Here is a 20927-nt window from a genome sequence, read left to right on the forward strand (position 1 = left end):
CCCCCCGCTCCTAGGCCGCGTCGGGGCTCCCCGGGGCACCTTAGCTTTTCTGTGCTTTGCCCTACAGAGCTGTTGTGTCCGAACCAGCCTGTAGAGCTTCAGCAGAGAGAAACCAATTGTTCGACTTCGTATCTAAGCAGGGTGAGAGCTGAACGTGTTTTCCCAGGGTGTATCTTGAGATTTTGAATTGCAGCTATACCTACGCTATCTATAGGGTGAAGATAGCATCCCTGCTTCGGAGAGTGCCGAAGCCGCTGCTTTCCGTGTCCTGTCAGAGTGACTAGGGCTGGTATCCTCGCCACCGGGGCTGTGGTGTCCAGCCACGAACTAAAGCGTGTGCCTTAGACATTCGCTCTTGATTATAGGCATCAAATTATTATAATCTCTTGTAGTAAGCTGCTTAAATGTTTAATTATGTTGAGTTTGAACTTTGTTAGCCTGCTCTGTATCTGTTGTAGTTTATCCGGTCTTAGCTATGCTACAGCACCTCCCAGTATCAACTAGCCCGTGCTAGGTGACAGTGGTGAGCTCCTCTGAACCTTGGCCGTTCGTTGCAGCTACTCCCTCTGCTCTTGAGAACCGCGTGGATGTGGCTGAGTGTCTGATCTTTTATTGACAGATATATAGAGGCACTAAACATCTGTAACATAAGGGGAAGCACGCTAGTTCAGACCAAAGGCTTTCTAGATATGTGTTTTTCCCTCTCTGTTCTGATAATTCCCAGTGTCCTATTTTGACTGCTGCTGAGCAGCAACTAATGTTCTCAGGGAACTGGCTGGGAGAGCATGGATTTTTTTTTTTCCCCTTGCAGTGGTTAACACAAATTGGAAACGTTTGCCTTTCTCCAACCTGCATTCCTTCTCTACCTACCAACTTACAGACTTTATCTGCCATTTTATTAGTCTTTTGGTGTCGTGAGAGCTTTCTACAACTGTGAACAGCTTTAGATTTTCCTGTCCTGGAAATCTGTGCCCTATCCCAAAGGATCATCAGTTTTTGTTGCATATTTATTCATCTCTTCTCCCATCTAGTTTTTACAAATCTGCTGAACAGATTATAGCTGGAATCTCTTTTCATTATGGATTCATCCTAGATTTGCTTCCTTTCTTTTAATCTGCCACAGACTCTCCTTAGTCCAGCTTAGTTTCCTCAAAAACCTTTATGAGGGACACTTCTGGTAGCTTTTTGGGAGTGCTAGTGCATGGTAATTTTTTTTAAATAAATCAATTGACTGTATGAATAAACTCTAGCAGATTTCTCAGAAGTGAAGTTCTTTTAAGAAAAGCTGGTGGCTCTCTGGTGGCTCTCTCCCAACATGTTATAATTAGAGGGTGAACGCTTCATTTACAAGATAACGTTGGAGCAGCCTCACCCCAGTCAGAAGCAGCGATACTGGGTGCTGCCTGGTACCAGGCTTTTAAAGTAGATGGTTTTAATCTTGCAGGTTAAAAAAGTAGTTCTGTTGTGTCTTGTAAACTGGTGCTTTAATTAGTCTTTATATGCCTGGTAGCAAATAAAGAAACGTACAGTAGTGTGTAAGCATTGTTCTAATACATCATTTTGTTCTTTGAAGTAGCTGCTGCTGTTTCTTTCAGCTGGTTGCTTGATGTATTTAAAGCAAGTTGACTTAACATGTCTGAGTAATTGGTAAGTGGCTGTGAATGCCCTCTTAAAACCCGTGGCATTCTTAATTTTTGTTTCTTTTCCTAAAGCAGAGTGGTATCATTGTGTCTTTTGGTATCTGGGCTGGCCTCAGATGTCATGAAACGTGGGAGCTGCCAGTGGAATTCAGAAAAATGGTCTTTTGTAGCTAGGAACTCAAAGAGCCTTTAACATAGTATGTGTATTTTTTTTTGTTAATGAAGTCTGGTACTTCTTTCATGTCTGTTGTTCTTTCTTTCCCAGTAAGAATGATCTTTATTTGCATGTAGGTTTTGTTTGTTTTGGTTTTTTTTTGGGGGGGGGGAGTGGGAGGGGGGTGTGTTATGACTATAGGTCTTGGGCCAGTATAGTCTGATAGGCCGGTCAGTGAGTCGGTGCTGGTATCTTAGTTCATTGTCTGATGTGAACTGGTCCTGCCACCAAAGGAGCCATCCTCTCTCTTCCTGGCTATTTTCCACCTCTCTGCTCCCCACCCCAGCCACTCCCAGCGTAATTTATGGAGTGAGCAGGAGCAGGTGAAACTGTGGTTGCGAAGGCTGACTCTCGGTGACAGCGCTGTTGTAAATACCTGAGGAATTACAGCTACCGACCTGGGGGCTTCCCTGTGGGTGGTTTGCAGACTTGATTCAGAAGTCCTCACGGCTCTGCCTTCCTGCTCGTCACAGGGTGCTGGGCTGGAGGCAGCCTTTGGTAATGTAGAGGAATTCCCTTCAGCGACTTGGTGCCAGCGGCTGCTGTTAATGCTTTGTTCCTCCGATGTTAAGAGGCTTTTAAAGAAGCAATTGGGCTAAGCTGTTCAGCATAGCAGCAGAGAAAGTTCTATCTTAGCTGAGCACCTCTTTTACAAACTTGAAAGTTAAACGCTATCTAAAGGCGTTATTAGAGTGTATCGCTCCTGCCTTCCTGGTTCTTTTAACCAGTCACAGCGTGTCTGGTGGCTTCAGTGCAGCGTGTTGTAAAAAAACTTAGAGCTTCGTGTCTCACACTATGTCCCCCCACCCACACTTTCTTCCTCACAGAAAGGTGGGAACGGGAGCTGCTCAGTTTTCCAACGTTATCTTTCAATTAAGTCTTTAATTTCTTCTTTTCAAGTTATTACTGGGGATGTAAGAGCAGACATCTGTGCTAGAATCCATTTTAAATGTCACTAGCTTGAAGCAGTAGCAGTGGGTTTTTTGAGTCGAACCTGGGTGTCATGCTAGAAAACACCACTGAGAAAGAAGAGGAAAAGGAGCCATGTTGGCTCAAATTTTAAATCCAGGATCTTGGAGAGAAGTGAGTTTGGGGCACTTGTCTGCCCAGTAGGGAAGAAATGTTCCTTTCAAGCTTCTTTTTTTTTAAAGCACCTTGTTTGCAATAACCGCTAAAAAGTGACTTGTTAGTGTCTCCTATAATGATGTAGGCGAGGGACTGGGTTTTATCAACAGCCGTGTGTTGCTGCTCAGTAATGAGGACAGTGTCTAGGAAATGGAGGCAGGCTCGAATTCCCCTCTCCCAGTGTTTGTACTACACGAGGCTGAATTTCTGGCTGGTTTTTTTTAGTCACTGCATACGTTTTCTGTGTAACTGTTTATTCTAATTCAGAAATGGCAGCGAGCCTGCATGTATGATGAGTTGTTTGGGGTTTTTTTTTGTTTTCTGGAGGAACAGCTGCCTGTTGGAAATTTGCCGTGTTCGGCGTTTGCGAAGTATTAGATCTCTCCTCTGGCGAGCTTCTTGTTGTAAATGTGCCTCTATTGTGACCCTTGGGTTTTAACTCCCCGCAGTGCTACTGTCACAAAGCAGATTTTCTCTTCTGCGTCTTAACAAGAAAAGATTTAACAGCAAAACCTTCTTAGAGATTCTTGTTCGCCATTCCCTGGAGGAATTGCTGTATCTGGGGCAGCAGGAAGCCGAGCCTTTTGAGACACTTTATTCGGGTACCAGCTCCTGTGAAATCTACAGCTTCAGTAATGTATCTAGAGCTGTAGGGTAAAAGAACAGCCCAGAAAGCGACTCGCATGCAAAACGTTAACATTTCTGCTGCTGGACAAGTCAAACTTCAAGCGTGCAGAGGATCAGGGATACAAGTATAAAAGGATTTCACTAACAGTAAGTGTTTTCATTTCAAATAAATAACTGCTGCTTGCTGCACAGGTAGAACTACATTTTGCCCTCTCATTTCTTAATATCCTTTTGGGGTCTGTTTCAAATCCTGATCCTTCATGGCAGGAGGCCAAAGTGTTAATTACTGTGATTCCGTGTTTTTTGGCTTTCAGGCTTTTAGTCCTGTGGTGTGCACACCTCAGTCTGGGCTAATGGAAAATGAAGTGCAGAGCCGGGGACAATGTGCAAGTGCATTTCTTAGAATGATGTTTGCAGAATTTCAGAACTGAGGAAAAATTGGCTGAGCAGCGTGGGGCAAGCCTGTGGGAGGAGGGCTGAATGCCAGGGCGGGTTTTCCCAGGTTGTGTGCGGCAGTGCTGCCTTCCTGGCTGTCCGAGTCCAATGTGCTCTGGCCAGGCTCTTGTAGATACTCCACGAGGAGGCTTTAATATCAAATTTACTTGTTTGGTATATTTGGTGTTACATGGGATTTTGATTTAGCAGGGTGATACAGCAACATTCTGAAATCGCAGCACAAGCGTAATACAGCAATTGCAGTGTACAGTTGAACCCAAATACAAACGTGATGACTGTTACTGGTCTCTATACGTTCACTGTCACGGTGCTCGGTGCCTGCGGTCACTGGGAAGGAATATGCAGACTGAAGCCAGCCTCAGGCCCTTTGCTTTCTTCAAAGTTTACTTTATTAATTGTCCAGTTTTTATACTTTGGGCTCAGCCATGTGTGTGCTCCCCCCATGCTGGTCTGGCTAGCTCAGGAAGACATTATTCTTTGTTAGTTGTCTCAGGGCACCTGACGATTCCCTGGTGCAGCTGTCTTATCTAAACCCAAGGTTACCCTCCAGTCTCCCTGGTGCGAGCTTTCTTCACAATACATTCTTCCCCAAGCTCACTGGTTTTTGCCTTCCTCCACTGCGGGAGTGTGCTGGTCGGGCATACTGCCCTGGACAGATTTACTGGAGGAAGAAAGTCCAGGCACTGACAAACTCCTTTCTCCAGAGTGATGTCCCCGAGAGAAGCTCATTAGTGCTTGGGGTGTGCTTTGGAGGCAAACGGGATCTGTACAGCAGGGCTGGACTAACAGCGTATCTTCAAGATGCGGCAGCCTAGGAGATTGTGCAGGGGGAGCTGGTTGAGGAGGGCAGTTCTGTGCACAGAAGGAAGCTGCTACTGAAGGAGTTTAAATAATGAGGAGCTCAAAGTCTTGAGCTTGTGCACTTGTCTGCCTGAGTGACCAGGGGTCCACGAGGGGCTCCTAGGCTCACTGCTCGTGGTTCTGGTAGAAACTACAGAAAAACGTAACGCCTGGATCAAAAGGTGTTATGGACTATTGTGAAATGATGTAATGTAGCATCAGAGCCTGTTTCCAGCCATATTATTACATTATTTTCAGACCAAGGCACAAAATCAGTCATTGTGTCCTAGATTTCCCATTAAGTGTCTTGCTCGCTCCAAACACCTGCTTCTGCTAATGTAGGGAATTAAGCGATGGCAGTTTTGGGCAGCACTCCTATGGGATGTGATGAATGGTACAGGAATGGAGGTGAAACGATCACCATTCTGCTCGTGACCGTGAACTCCAAGCTCCGTCAGTTTGCATAACATACCAGAAACGAGGAGAACCACATCCTTTATTTAATGGCTTGTCCTAAATGAACCTGCATGGGATCCCTAGAAGGAGCAGGAGCATTAAATGGAATAAATAGAGTGTAACAAATAGCATATAGAGGTATGCTTGTATTGCATGCGTAGCAGACGTGGTTGTATTGGTGTAGGTAGCACGTTTAACACCCCAGCTTTCCAGTTGTGCCTCTGGGCGCAAAGGAACTAGTCTGAGCCCAGGCAGATTTGCTCCTCACTGACCTTATGTGGGACTGTGGGCCTGAGCAACCTGATCTAGGTCGGGTTAAATCAGATGAGCTCCAAAGGGTCCTTCCAACCTAGTTTTTTTTATTCTATGACCAGACTTGAAGTAGTACCTAGGTCGTGTCAAGCCAAGTATTTAAGTATCTTCAAAAATTTGGCTCCTATTGCTTTGATAATGTGGCCCTAAGTCCTAGAAGGGCCTCTTTGAGATTCTTAGTAAAGAATTCATGATGTTTTCAAATCCAGCCACAATTTTATTGTATTAAATAAAAGGAGCTTGGTAACAGGGGTGTCTGTGTGGAACATTCCCTGTGAGACCAGTAACCTAAAAACGCAGTGAGCTTAAAATGAAATGCAATAGGGAAATCTTTACTGCTTTGTTGGAATGAGACCTTTGGCTGGTTCAGATTGAATGGTTTAATGTAAATCAAATCCCCAGTGCCAGATAGCGCAAGGTAGAGAGACTTACAGCTGTGAAAACTCCTGCTGGTGCTCTTGAAGTGATACTCCCCAGACAATAGCAGAGTTCGTGTCTGTTTTGAGTACAGTGATGCTCAGTCACAGCTAACATGCGCCTGTCCTGCATTTTGAGTAGCTCTTAAAATTCTATGTGGGCTTTGATCCTATTTATTTACAAGTGAGAGAGGATGCCAGGTGTCATTCAAAATTTTTATTCTGGAAATCTCGTCTTGCTGGGATTTGAGGACTGTCCACACAGAAGTCGCAAACAAGGATTTGGTGGCGACGCTGGAGCAGCACCTCTAGTGAGGGTACCAGGTGTGAGGAAATCCAGCTCTGGTCTGATGTGCATGCATGCAAATCTTCCAGGGAGTATCTGCTAGTCTGTGTTTATGCCGAGCAGATGGTCTGCTCATGTGAAGTAAAATACAGCTACTGTGCATATGTCCATCTCTGAAGTGCTGGGTAGAAACATGCAGCCGTAGGCAGAGGGACGTGACCTGATAACCGAAGGAAGGGCCAGCTTGCACGCTGCTTTTGCAGAGCAGACTTGTTTAGCATCGCTGCAGGTCCTCAGGCCTGGCCCATGCATGGTATGTACTTGGTAGTTGTCTGGGAGGAACTTAATCTTTTCCTTCTGTGGAACGACAGCAAATAATCCTTCTTAATAATCTAGCAGGAGTGTGCTTGAAGAAAGTGCTTTGAATTCCAGAAGGTGAAAATCTTCAGCCCAAGTAAATAAGGGTCTGAACCGTTTAATGACGGAGGTGCCTGCGATACCGGGGTGGTTGTCCATGTGTCTTTTGGGACGTACTTCCTGAGTCGTAGGATCGCTTTATAAAAAATCCACTACCCTGCCAGTGCTTGTTTTTCTTTATTCTTTCCTGCAGGTTTGCTTCTTTCTGTTCAGGATGAATTGATTTCAGTTAGCATTTAAATTGAAAAGTAAAAAATTTTGATGGACTTGAGTCTAGCTTTGTTTCTGCAAGTGAAGAAGATTCCTTCACATTGGTTTTAGTGTGAACACTAAATTTGAAGCCAATACACCCTGTATTGGAAGTTATATATGTATATGATTTTAGTTAGTATTCATTTAGCTTTAGTCTTAGATTACCTTGCTTTTATTCTGCCAGGAAATTCAGTGATGTTTGTTGCTAGATGATAAAATTTTTATTTCAGATTTTCATGAACCTATCTGGATGGAAGTTGAAGTTCAAATAATTCATAAAATGGCATCTTTCGATTGTTCATTGCTTAAATCCAACTCCTTTTCACAGGATGCACAAGGCAGAAACATTGTTAAAACACGTCTAATAGTGCTAACCAAGGGAAATCTTAACTTGTTGAATCACTTAGCCAGGCTTTGTAGGTATGGAAGTGCTCGAGGGATTTTCAAACGCGTTTAAGCAGTTGCCTGCCAAATTCTAGCAAGCGTCAGGCTTTATCTTGCATGTGAACACCCTGTTGGGTTAAGAGTGCTGATTCTGCGTAGCTACCTCAGTTTCTCTAGAAATATGGTATTATGTAGGTTTGTTGTTTTTTTTTTTTTTTAAATACAAGAGCTCTAAGAGGGGAAAGAAAATTTCCTGCTCTTGAGAAAAGCCTGAGTTGAGGTTTCTTAGCTTTGAAGCATCTAGTTCAAGTAAAGAAACTGTCCCTGCACCTGGAAGCTAACCTAAACTCAAAACAAGACCTACTCTTGCATGGTAGGACCTGGAAGTACTGGTGGTAGAAATATGTCAGTACCCGAGTCAGCTCATTGTGTGGAGTGGACACTGATAATTCATGGATCTGATAATTCAATCGTCACTTGGGCTGATGCTGGAAGCTCCTCTGCCTTTTAGACAGAATTGTGAAATACCGTTCTTTAGCTCATTAAAGCTAGAGCTTATTGATGCCAGAGATTTATGACATTATTTTTAAATAGTAAGTTTAGGCCTTACAATGTGCTTTAATTTAAAATTATATGTTAAGTTGGCTTATTTAGTAAGGTACTTGCTATTTCTTTTCATCCGGCTTCCATTACAGCTAAATATTTGTAATGAGTATTTGACAGGTTCCTCTGCAGCTACCCAATACACATAAGGCCAAAACATTTTGTTAGATTTGTTTCCATAGAGCAAGGCAGAAGACTAGGAGAAACGCTCAAAACCTTTATACTTTCCTGTGTTTTTTTTTTAAATTAATTTGTGGTGTGTTAATACCTGCAGTTTTTAAGTAGGAAAGGGCTCAGTTTCTAGTTCTACTCACTGCTAACTTTGGTATTTTGGAAAGGGGTGTCCTCAGAGCTTTTTCAAATGTTTAACTGCATGATCCCTTCATAAGCAAAAGTGTTGGCTCATTTTATAATTATCGTAAGCGAGTGTGTCCCATTTTAACAAAAGGGTGAGGTTGCTGTGCCCCACTGGGTGGAGGGGCCGTGGATGATGTTAACCATGCTGCTTCCCAGACAGCGGCCATCACATGAACAAAGACCGACACCTGAGAAATAGATATTAAATAAGGTAACTTCACTGCGGGTTTTCAAGAATGGCTCTGGACCTCCTTCAGTTAACTGCTCGTGGCTGGAGCCTACGTTTTACTTCACAGCAACCACCACTTGGTCTGAAAGGTCAGAAGTTGGTGTTGTCAGTGTTGCAGTGGTGAGTGGAGCTATGCTACTTCTAAACCCCTAAAGGCCCATTTAACTTCCGTTGAGCCCTAGGGTTGTATTTAACACTGATACTGGTTTTTTTTTAATTATTTCTTTATGCTTCCAAACATATCTTTTGTCCTCTAAAACCAAGTTGACTCTAAAAGTGATGCCTTCGTCACTGTGCTAGCTGAGGCTTTTGTTCAGGACTCTGGCTCTGGTAATTGCAGTATGCTACAGGCTGTGCAGAGGGCCAGGGCCCGGGTCTTGGGTGTTCGCCCAGATATCTGTGAAGAGTCAGAGGCTGTCACTTGGGTATGAAGAGAATTGACTTGCCTGGGATTTCTTCTCTCTTGGTCATAGCAGCCACTGACCGCAGCTCCTCCGGCAGCAGCAACACCTGGCCAGGGAGGAGTGCAGGTCTGCTCTCCTAAAACCTTGTGGCAGGACACAGTGCCAGGCGGGTGTCCTAAATTTCCTTTAAATGTGCAAGAGCATCAGATTTGGTCACATAATGCAAAGCGGATGGAGAGAGTCCCTGCAAACACAACGGGTGCTGGGAAACGGCTGTCTGAATTTGCGGGGAGGGGAATTATCCTGTTCAACAAAACAGTCATGGATTATTTTTTTAAGGCTGGCTTCAGCTACAGGATAATGCATAATGCTTGCCTAGCTCTTTGGGAATATAGTGTTAAATAAACATGAACTAATCCTCGCAAGAATGCGTCCTGTGCTTGCTCTGCCTCTCCTACAGCAGCTGCTGGCTAAGTCTGCTCCTAGGCCCCTGCCTTTTCTACTCATTAGCAAAAATACAGCTCTGTCATGGTTGTTTCATTTATCTCTGATTTATTAATGCTGAGAGTATTGGCTGAGAAGGGGTGTTGCCTTACAGGAGCATCGAAACTTCTCAAGAATATAATAAAATGTTTCAGCAAGAGCACTGCTGTTGCAAACCTGAGTGCCGCTTAATGCCCACTTACGAAGTGATGTAGCGGGGCTTGGAGCTTCGCCATGGCCAAAGCAGCTCTGGCTGTATGTGCGTGCTCACTCCTCCCTCCTCTTTTTCCCCCCCGGGAAGCCTGTCTTATGCTACTTCGGCCACAACAACCCCATGCAGCGCTACAGGCTTGGGGCAGAGTGGCTGGAAAGCTGCCCAGAGGAAAAGGACCTGGGGGTGCTGGTTGACAGCCGGCTGAACATGAGCCGGCAGTGTGCCCAGGTGGCCAAGAAGGCCAACGGCATCCTGGCCCGTATCAGCAATATGGTGGCCAGCAGGAGCAGGGAGGTGATCGTGCCCCTGTACTCGGCCCTGGTGAGGCCGCACCTCGAATCCTGTGTTCAGTTTTGGGCCCCTCACTACAAGAAGGACATTGAGGTGCTGGAGCGTGTCCAGAGAAGGGCAACGAAGCTGGTGAAGGGCCTGGAGCACAAGTCTGATGAGGAGCGGCTGAGGGAACTGGGGCTGTTTAGCCTGGAGGAGGCTGAGGGGAGACCTCATCGCGCTCTACAACTACCTGAAAGGAGGTTGTAGCGAGGTGGGGGTCGGTCTCTTCTCCCAAGTAACAAGCGATAGGACGAGAGGAAATGGCCTCAAGTTGCACCAGGGGAGGTTTAGACTGGACATTAGGAAAAATTTCTTTACTGAAGGAGTGGTCAGGCCTTGGAACAGGCTGCCCAGGGAAGTGGTTGAGTCACCATCCCTGAAGATATTTAAAAGACGTGTAGATGAGGCGCTTAGGGACATGGTTTAGTGGGCATGGTGGTGTTGGGTTGACAGTTGGACTTGATGATCTTAGAGGTCTTTTCCAACCTTAGTGATTCTACGATTCTATGATTTTGTACCTGCTCACTCCTCCCTCCTCTTTTTCCGCCTGGGAAGCCTGTCTTACGCTACCTGAGCTTTTGCCAAGCAGTTCTGGCCTACAAACAATTGTTTTGCCCTCGCTTCGTGATCTTCTGGTAGGTCACCACTCTGCAATGGGTAAGCAAAGGGTCTGGCAAGGGTGGGAGGAGTGCGTGGGTGGGAGGGTGGGACTGGGGTCCGCGCTGCTGTGCATCAGCTACCTCACCCAGCAACGGTGTGGATCAGATCAGCCGCAGCAAGTGAACGTGCCCTTCCTTCAGGGCCCCATGGGTAAAGCTGAGGCATGTTAAAAGGTCACCAGGGGCTGGTGGTGGAGAGCGTGCTCGCTGCCACAAGAGGGTACAGGTTCAAAGTCTAGCCTCAGAGGGCTTGAGCCAATTCTAGGAGTGTAAAATTAGTTTTAAAAGCAGCAAGGAGTACTGGTTTTGTGGGTTTTCTAGGTGCTTAAGTTGTTTTGAAACTAGCATCTGGACTGATTGTGAAAGCTGTAGGTTGCTCGGTAAATATGCAGCCACAGTCCTAGAACAGGCTGTGAAATAGCTGTGATTCTTTTTAAGGACTTCTTTGGAGAAGAACAAGCAATCCATATCAATGTATGGATCCCCTCGGATGCCCTTCTCAGGGAAAGATGTAGGACCAGTCACTGGGAGGAAAGGAAAGCTGTGTCTGGGAAGGATCCCTTGCTTGAAGAAACCCACCCCATTTCATCTTTCTCAAGAGCTGTAGGAGAACTTCCTTGGACCTCTGCTCTACTAAAGCTTTATGCCATTCTTTCTCTCTGCATGGGAGAAAGGCTACCAAAGATTTCTCTGGATAATAGTGGACCTTAATTGTATCCTTTCTCCTGTTGATATGTTGGCTGTTTGATGTGTTCCAGGCTGCACACAAACCAGTGGTGGAGTTCCTCCTTCCTCCCTAGGAGGTCCGAGCCGATGCAGTGTCTGGGAGGACAGAGGGGTGGGAGATGACACTGCTCTAGCCAGTGCAAAGGAGTCATACAACGTGTGGCAGGGAGAGTGCCAAAATCAAGGGTGAACGTTGTTCTCATTAGCAGTGCTAATTACCTCTCAGCACTGATGTTGAGTTCCAAGGACCTCAGCATCTGGGGACTCTCTGCTCTCTGGCTATCATCATGTTGTGCTAACTGGGAGTTGCACTCTACCAGTTCATCCAGGGGAATTGCAGAAGAAAGCTGGCTTATGTACCTTAAAAGAGAAATTTGGAATGTGGATTTTATGGCTTAGCCTGTTTTTTCCTTAGGAGTACAGTGGAAGGAGGTGTTTCCAAATTCTTAGGAGAGCAATTGGCACACAGTTGGGTGCTGTCAAACATGTCAAACTGGGATCGTTGCTGTGCCTACTCCTTTTGTGCGACTTTGCCAGTTACAGAGTGTATTACGGAGGTGATGTGATTTTTGCGTTGAAACTGCTCAAATGGCATATCTAGTCCAGTGGGGAGTATGTTTAAATCTGTTCCTTCTCGAGTCTCTGCGCTTCAAAGTGAGAGCACTGGAGAGCTGAGCACCCCTTTCAACAGGAGGGCGTACCCAAGCGCCGCTGCGTGCAGCTTTTTCCTTGTAACTCGGCATTTTGAAACCAAAATTTGAGACTCTCAAAATTGGGTAAAGAAAGTGAAAACAAAACGACTTTTTAAATTAAGGGTGGTGGGTTTTTTTTTCCTTTGCATCCTGGTCTGGTTCTTTGACCTGGGACTAGGAGGGCTGGAGTGAGAGAGACAAAGCTGTGGATGGAGAACTGCAGGTGGCCTGTGAAAGGGCACCGACTCCTGCAGCTGCCCTGTCTGCCTGCCGTGTTTGCTCTGTGTGCGCAGCGTCTCGCGTGGGGCTTTGTCCTTCCTAAAGCCTGTTCGCAAGATCTGTTCTTTATTCATGCGTCTGTACTACAAATGCTTTTACAAGCACTTTAGTTATTGCTTGCTTCTTTCCCTCTGGTACCGTGTAGGCTGAAGGCATTGGAGTAAAGTGTCCTATATGTGGTTAGCCCGATTGTGGTAGTGCTATGGTGAAAGAAAAGGGTGTCTTGGGATTTCTGTATTTGAACGCTCTCTGCTGGGCTGGAAAGCCAGCCCTCGTGGAGTCGTAGCATGTAGGAATGAGGGGAAATGAAACTAGATCTCATTTTGCCAGCATAAGTTAAAGAAAATTAACATGTTATAGAATTTGAATCCTCTGCATATGTACTAACTGGAGATGACGGGATTGTGAAGAGGACTTTATAAATGTTCTTCTAGTGGTGCTTCCTTTTTAAGCTGTTGGTTCGTACGCTTGACACATTGTTGGCTTATTTAATGCAGCATCCTGAGCTCTTTTTGGAAGCGGTTGGTGCCACATGCTCCTTCACACGCAGCATCACTGGACTGTGCTCACAGGGAGCGGGGTGCTGGGCAGATGCAGGGCTGGTGGGGTGGGTCAGGCTGAGAAGGGAGCTGTGCTTACCCTGTGGGCAACAGGATTTCGAGTTGCTTCTCGGGTTAATGTTGCTATGTTTTGCTTCATCTCTCTTTAAAAACTCGTTCTGCTAGGAAAAACAACTTTATTGATACTGAGAACCTCCTGCTGCCTTTGCGCAGATGCCTGACTGAAGCTGAGAATCAGAATCTGTGCTTCATCGTTCTTAATGTGCTTTCTTTTCTTGCAGGCGTGAATGACAGAGGAGGTGCCCCCGACTGCACTTACGGACGTAAACCTGCGTCTTCTCTGCCACGATGACATAGACACAGTGAAACAGCTCTGTGGCGACTGGTTCCCAATAGAGTATGTTACTGGTTTGGGGTGTGAGATGGAGGGGGTCTAGAAACAAATGGTGTGAACCTGCACTGGTCCAGTTCAGAGCTGCCACCAAAGGCTCTGCAGCCATCTGGACTGTTGCTAAGATAGCAGCAGGTTCTGAATCTGTTATGCACTGTGGTGGTGTTCCTGTTAATGGCCCTTTGCTGTCTGTCCTGCAGGGTCCTAAAGTCATCAGAAAGTTCCTGTATGCAGATTTTGGCAGAAAAATGGGCTTTGTAGTTAAGGGGGTGGATCAGTTTCGTGGGAAAGACTGCCTATGAGATGGGGAAAGGAGCACACCTCCAGGAGAAAGGACAACATCCCTGTGCTTGTGAAGGAAAGTTGTGTTCTGGAGCATGTGCCGAGAAAATACCCTCAGAGCTGAACCAAACCAACACGGAGCAACTGTTCCTAAGGGACTGTCTTTCTTAATGTCCCAGGGGACACTGAACAGTGCTTGCCTGTGTACTCAGGATCACTGTTGCTCCCAAAGCTCTGGCAAAGATCTGGCTTAAAGCTGATCTCAGTCTGTCCCAGGTCAGTTCCCCAAGCCCCCATTTGGTAAATGGTTGTGTCTGCACAAGCACAGGAATAAGGAGCCAGACAGTGATAGCTTTCTGGCTTAAAGCATCCAGGGAAACTACAGCGGTAGACTTCAAGGATTTTTTTCGTTAGCTTTGTTGAGAAGGTTTATAGAGGATTTTAGCGGATTGTAATTAAGATTGCATAAAATGTAACAAACCATCAAAAGCACTCATAATATTTTGAATTTGTAGATTTCTTTTAAAGACAAGTGTCCTGTTTAACCAGCAACTCAGCCCCACCCAGCTGCTCGCTTATTCCCCCCCGGTGGGATCCCCCCCCGGTGGGATGGGGGAGAGAATCAGAAGAGTAAAAGTGAGAAAATTTGTGGGTTGATATAAAGACAGGTAAAGCAAAAGCCACGCACGCAAGCAGAGCAAAACAAGGAATTCGTTCACTACTTCCCATCAGCAGGCAGGTGTTCAGCCATCTCCGGGAAAGCAGGGCTCCATCACACGTAACGGTTACTTGGGAAGACAAACGCCATCACTCCGAACGTCCCCCCCTCCTTCTTCTTCCCCCAGTCTTATATGCTAAGCATGACGTCATATGGTATGGGATATCCCTTTGGTCAGTTGGGGTCAGCTGTCCCAGCCATGTCCCCTCCCAACTCCTTGTGCACCCCCAGCCTCCTCGCTGGTGGGGTGGGGTGAGGAGCAGCAAAGGCCTTGACTCTGTGTGAGCACTGCTCAGCAGAACTAAAACATCTCTGTATTACCTACGCTGTTTTCAGCACAAATCCAAAATATAGCCCATACTAATTACTGTGAAGAAAATTAACTCTATCCCAGCCAAAACCAGCACAACAAGGCGTGCTGAACTCTCATTTTGAAATAAATAATGTATGCTAGTTTCCCTTTAGTAGCTGCAGAAGGAGGAGGAGAGCTGGAGGCTGGTGATGTGATTTTTTTGTACCAATATGCAGTATTTTTTTCAAATGTGTATCAAATTAATGAGATCCTTACGCTCTTAGATGAGGGCAGATGGATCTTGCATTTAAAAATAACTTGCTAAAGATGGAAGTGAAAGCTCTGGGCAATGAATGTAAAATGAAAATACGGTTGTCTTAGCAAGGCAGGAGGCCATTACATGAGCAGCCTGCATTGCTGCTTAGATACAATTGAAAGAAACCATGCTACCAAATGGGGTACAGCAGCTGTTTGATGTTCGTTGGTACCGTACAACAGTTAAGACAGGAAAAGTGAATAACTTCCTAACCCAGATCTTGTGGAATAAGCTAAATGAGTAGCATAGAAAGAGCTTTAGATTGACATATGGCTGAGCTACTTGGCTGTATGTCTTTGCAGAAGACAGCCCTTTCAGTAGTACAGCTTCCCTCCCTTAGTCTTGTGTAAAATACGTTGGCCTGCAGTTCCAGTGACTGGCATTTAAAGATGTTGCTGCCCATTTCCAGTTGAGCAACATCTCGACACAGTATTTGCTGTGGCGCTGCCTGCTGCCATGGGCTTTGTGTCCCCAAACGTTCCTGTTTTTCCTTCCTTCCTTCCCAGGTACCCTGACTCATGGTACCGAGATATCACTTCCAACAAGAAGTTCTTTTCCCTCGCAGCCACATATAGAGGCTCCATCGTGGGAATGATAGTGGCAGAGATCAAGAGCAGAACAAAGGTGCATAAAGAGGTATGCTACTAAACTATGCTTCAGTATGAGATAGTCCACCTCTTGCCATGGTTAACTGTGATAGAACCTGTTTGGGGTATCTTTTTCCTCGCTCCATCCAGACCCTTATAAGAGTCATCCTGAGTTAATTTAAGAAACCAAGAACGCACCCATTTCCAGCTAATGGAGCATGGGTGGTGGGATGTATCTGAACACGTGGGCTGCTGAGCAGCCTGGTACCACAAAGTCTCTTCCTGCTGGGGCTAGGCAGCCATGGCCCGATGGGAAGCTTGCTGCCTGACGTGCTGTGCGGAGAGATCAGATCATGCAAGCATAATCCAAAAGTGAATGTGTAGCCAGCCATTTAATTGTTGCCTGGCTGTTTTCAGTGTGCCTGGTCGTCGCTGGTGACTGAGGTATGCGCAGCTGTGGGAGAACGAACCTCTTCCTTTCTTACGTAAGGGTTGAACTTCCTTAGCTGTGCTGGGCGAGTCACTCCTCTGACTTCCTGCAGAAACTGCTTCATTTACATGGTCACTGTCTCGAACACGAAGCAGAGGTAACCAATCTGCAGAAAGCTCAGGCTTCAGTGATAACAGGGCTTGGAGGCCAGGAGAGACAACACATTACAGCAGAGAGGTGAAAAAGAGATGGTCACTGAAGACAGTATAGGAAAAGACTACGGGGTTAGTGAGGATTAAAAAAAAAAAGCAGGGGCAATGCAGAGAGCATATAACTTCTAAGAGGCCATCAGTGTTATGATTAAACAATAATCTTAACATTCTAGGAACTGAGAGCATTGAGTGGCATGGGTCTCTTCACTCTAGCTATCTGGCTTCACCTCAGAGCTAGTCAAAGTCAGAAACTGCATCTTCAGCAACTCTATCAAAAGGCTCTTGTTCCAGCCAAGCTGAAAGCCAGGGGCTTATTCAGACACTGCTCCAGGCGACTGAGCCTGTAGAACATGCTCCTTGTCCTCTACAGCAGTACAGAGATCTCCGGCTGACACGAAGCTCAGATGGAGTGTGCAGGCAATAAAGACTGTTTCTGGATTGATCTAGACACTGATGTGTAACTCCAGAATTGGCACTTTGAATCATTCCTGATAAAGAATGCAAATATATTCTGTCCCTAAGCCCACAAGTAATGTATATAGTAATGAAAAATCATGATTTGTGTTCTGCGTCTGGGAAGATGATATGAAAGTAGGAATAACCCCTAAGGGACCATGCTTGGTTTTTTTTAACTCCTCACCTCCTTTCCAGAAGCTTCAGCTAGGACTGTTCAGTGAAGAGAAGTTTCCTGCTATAGCCTTACTTTCAGATGTTCCAGCACGGGATTCCTGCCTTCTCCTGTGCCTCCCCAGGTAGCCTACTAAATAACTTGTTATATCTCTACTCAGGATGGAGACATCTTAGCTTCCAATTTTCCTGTGGACACTCAAGTTGCTTACATCCTAAGTCTTGGAGTGGTGAAGGAGTTCAGAAAACATGGAATAGGTAAGATGCTGCTAAGTGACAACTCTGTTGCTGTCATTTGCCACATGTAGCTAATGGGCGTGACTGAAGGAGCGGCACCATTTCACCACAATCCCCTTTTGAGACAAACTGTTGGTGATTTGTACCAGCAATTGAGAAGGTGAGGCACTCGCATCCCTTCTTGGTGTTAATCCAGGTGCACTGAGATGTTTTTACTGGTGTAGGCACACTACAATGTGCAAATGTTTCCAAAGAGCACAGGGCTTTGTCTGTCTTGTTCCCAGGGGACAGCTGAGCACACCAAAAACTTGCAGTCCTGCTGCTGAGGCTGACGGAAGCGCTAGGACTTCACCCTGGAGCAGGGTTTGAAGCAATTTTCTTTCATGGGTATTAGAAGCCTGGTCCCTGAGGCAGAAAATATAGCTGCTTTTAACCTTTCAACTTCAATAGATAGAACAAACATTTAGAAAAAGACAAAGGGAACTGGAAAAAGAGTGTAATTTGGACCTGATTAAATCTGTGAAATGCATGTAAAAGTCAGCTCTGAATGCCTGCTGCAACACGCAGCATTTTTGCAACCATTTGAAAATCCTGCAGTCAGAAGGGCTTATCTCCATTCAGATCAGGATGTGTTTGTCATCGAATAAGTGCCCTTCTGGTGCAATTTCAAGCATGATCTATATCTTTGATCTGCAAAAGGAAATAGGCCAGGTTTGGCAGCATGACCCAGTGTTGCACATCTGGAGTCTCTTCAGTGGATACAGGTATAACTTCTCTTCCTTGAGTCCTCCCTTCTCCCCCAGTCATGTTTAGAAGGGTACAAACTGATAGGATACATAAAGAAATGACCAGAAGAGTCCTCAGTGGGAGCAATGTATTTAAAACTTGCATTGAAATGCTACCGGAGATAAATTTTCTGTACAAAGAAGAAAATACTTGCACAGAATAATGTTCAGAGAAGGTGGTAAAGGGGTCCTCTGTTCTGTAAAGTTGTGGCTGTTTTGAGTCCCCTTTCAGTTTTCAAATCCTATTTTTTTTTTCCAGCTCCATCTTGCTGGAATTTTCTCCTTTCAGTATCAGTATTTCCTGTATCCATCACATCTAGACAGCATGTTGCCATGCTCTCTCAAAACCTTTGGACTTGTACCTATAGCAAAACAACCTAAAGAAGCTGCTGCCTGCTGCTGCTTTTTCTGAGACCTTTCTCCTGAGAGTTTTTCTACTTGTGTTTGAAGCTGAAGTCTTTCATGCAGGAGGCTTTTCACCCCAGGCACGCTTTTAAGCACTAAAGCTCTGATTTTTCTCTGGCAGACATTAAAAGGCTTTGGTTTCTAGTTCTCTGCTATTCCTAAACCAGAGGGCAGGTGGATTTCTGTGAGATAGAAGAGTGGAATATCTTAAAACAAAATGAAACTGCTCTCCTGTTGATGTCTCTCCGTGTCTTTTTGTGCTTGGCTAATATAAATTCCTACTAAGTATCAAGTGACCATGAAATGGCCTGGGGACTGTGAAACAGCAGCGTAAATCTCATCTGTGTGTTTCTATTAGCTAAGCTGTTTCTTTAGCCTGTTGTTACCACACCTGATGGAAGAAGTTCCCCTGCAGGTTCTGCTGGGTCCTTCATGCTGTGCTGAGGTGGTTTGGATGAACCTCCAGGTCTCGTCTCTTGGGGCTAGCATATTCTCTGTGCCCTTCTCTGCTTTCTCCTGCTGACTAGTGGCTGCAGAAAATCCAGGTTGAGTGAGACTATGCTTTGGCTCTCCTCCTAAGAAGGGATCTTAATATCCTTCCAGTTCTTAGATTTTTATTCGAGTTCAGCAGATGCAATGCAATAACCTGCTTGTGAAATCTTGTTTTGACTCTCTGCTGTTTTAAACGCCTTTAAAATAAATGTGTGTGATGGAACTGATACCATTGAAAATGACTCACTGACCTTCCCCAAAGCTGAGAGCTGCTTGGCTGGGGATGGGCATTACTGGCAGATTCCCATGTCTGGCTCATCTTTGTGGTTATTGAATCAGAAGTTTGTGTCTTTATAAAATCTGTTTTGTGAAGCCATGCCCATAGGTGAGATGAGATTCATATTAAAACATGTAGTGTGGTCCTGTTAAATTCATCAAGAGGGTCTTTGAGAACTGGGTGGGATGTGGGGTCTTCAAGTGTGTGCAGCAATCACTGCTTAGACGCTGGGTGCAGGAGATCTCAGCTGGGACCTACAAACCGCTTGTGCTGTCCCTGAGAAGGCAGCTGCACTGTGTGATTCTGCTGCTCTTTCCTTCAACAGGCTCGCTCTTGCTTGAAAGTTTAAAAGACCATATATCGACGACTGCCCAAGATCACTGCAAAGCCATCTACCTGCACGTCCTCACCACTAACAACACAGCAATAAACTTCTATGAAAACAGAGACTTTAAACAGCACCACTATCTTCCCTATTATTATTCCATCAGAGGGGTCCTCAAAGATGGCTTTACCTATGTCCTGTACATCAATGGCGGACACCCACCCTGGACAATCTTATATCCTTTACCTTCAGTCTGATTAGTAGTGGAACACCATAAGCAGACACCACACTATGTTTTAAGTTAAAAATGGCAATCTAGCAAAGCGTGACCTGGCTAAACCTGGGGACTGATGCCTGCTCAGATGCGAGTTTAATCTGAAGCTGGAAGGAAGGTGATGTTAGAGGGATTTGACAGTGACCTGCTTGTGCCCAAGCTCTCCCGACTCCTCTGGGAACAGTTCAGGGAGGCAGTGTAGGATGGTACATTGAATTCCAAGTTGGAGCGAGTTTGATGCCAGTGATAGCGAATGCTGGTGTTAAGCCAGAGTGCTAGGCGTGCTCTGGCTTGTGTGGTGCAGGATTTGTCCAGCAGCATGGCAGAGAAGCCCTTGGTCTTGTTTCCTGTGGCTGAGGATCCCCTGTGACCCTGGCCTGGCCTGGCCTGGATCTCAGCAGGCTGCACTCAGACTGACTTTGGGAGTTTATTTCATGTCGTTGGATCATGGAGAGGAAACCTGATATTTCCCAGGTGTAGCTAGTCAGTCCAAATCTCTCCAGGCAGGTAGATTGCTGTCCCCACAGGAACTTGCTGTGGAGTGCAAAGGGAACTAGCAGCTGCTTAGAGGAGGTATTTATTTCCCACACAAGTCGGAGCCAGTGTTCCCAAATTGACTTCTTTATGGTGCAAAGCAGACCTGCTTTTGATAGAAAGGAGCAAGCAATTAATACAAGGAGCAGATCTGCCTGTCTAACTGAGCAGAGCAGCTTTTGCTGTGTCATGGGATCTCTTTAGGGAGTGCTAGTCCACAGGGTATTTTAAGTTATTTCTTAAGTTACAGTGTAAATGTCGTTGTCCTTAACTAATGGCCACTGACTACCTACAGCACATTGGATCAACGCTAGCCAGCCTGAGCCCGTGTTCAATTCCCCAGAGGATATACCGACAAGCCCAGAGCCTTCTCTGCAGCCTTCTGCCCTGGTCTGGCATTTCTGCCAAGAGTGGCATTGAATATAGCCGGACGATGTGACTGGATCAGAAGATGTACAAAAAGCAAAGGTAGGTACCTGGGGGAAAGCTCCCTTCGCTGCCGAGGCCGGCAGTGACATGGTGGCGATGCCCCACAGCTGCTGCCTCGGGGCAGCTGAGAGCGTGCTCGAGCGAGGGCTGCCGAAGCTGCAGCTCTGCTGCTGGGCAAGTTGCCTTGTGTCTGGGGCATCGTTGTGCTCCGGTCTCCAGCTGGTGGCCAAACTCCTATTGGTTTCATTTGAAGGGAATTTGAACTCTGAGCTTGTTTACTTGAGCCCAGAGCCTGACAGCAGATTGAACCTGTCCCTGCTGTCTCTCTCCTTTTCCCAACTTTTTTAGAC

At 45.8% G+C, this 20927-nt stretch overlaps 1 protein-coding gene across 1 annotated transcript; it reads left to right on the forward strand.

The window, feature by feature from the left end:
* Nucleotides 1–13242: 13242 nt before the first annotated feature.
* On the forward strand, nucleotides 13243–20587 carry NAA60 (N(alpha)-acetyltransferase 60, NatF catalytic subunit). The gene is made up of 5 exons (XM_009584595.1): nucleotides 13243–13361; nucleotides 15470–15599; nucleotides 16981–17077; nucleotides 19341–19575; nucleotides 20431–20587. Exons 1-5 carry the CDS (start codon nucleotides 13252–13254, stop codon nucleotides 20585–20587), a joined length of 729 nt encoding a protein of 242 aa, XP_009582890.1. The 5' UTR covers nucleotides 13243–13251.
* The last annotated feature ends 340 nt before the right edge of the window (nucleotides 20588–20927 follow it).

This window comes from Fulmarus glacialis, unplaced genomic scaffold (assembly GCF_000690835.1).
Source record: "Fulmarus glacialis isolate BGI_N327 unplaced genomic scaffold, ASM69083v1 scaffold13909, whole genome shotgun sequence".
NCBI lineage: Eukaryota > Metazoa > Chordata > Aves > Procellariiformes > Procellariidae > Fulmarus > Fulmarus glacialis.

Excerpts from the sequence above, each read along its gene's own strand:
- NAA60 (XM_009584595.1), top strand. The coding sequence starts at position 13,252 with ATGACAGAGGAGGTGCCCCCGACTGCACTTACGGACGTAAACCTGCGT. Across the intron at positions 13,362-15,469 it reads GGCGACTGGTTCCCAATAGA|GTACCCTGACTCATGGTACC; the intron begins GTATGTTACTGG and ends CTTCCTTCCCAG. Across the intron at positions 15,600-16,980 it reads GAACAAAGGTGCATAAAGAG|GATGGAGACATCTTAGCTTC; the intron begins GTATGCTACTAA and ends ATCTCTACTCAG.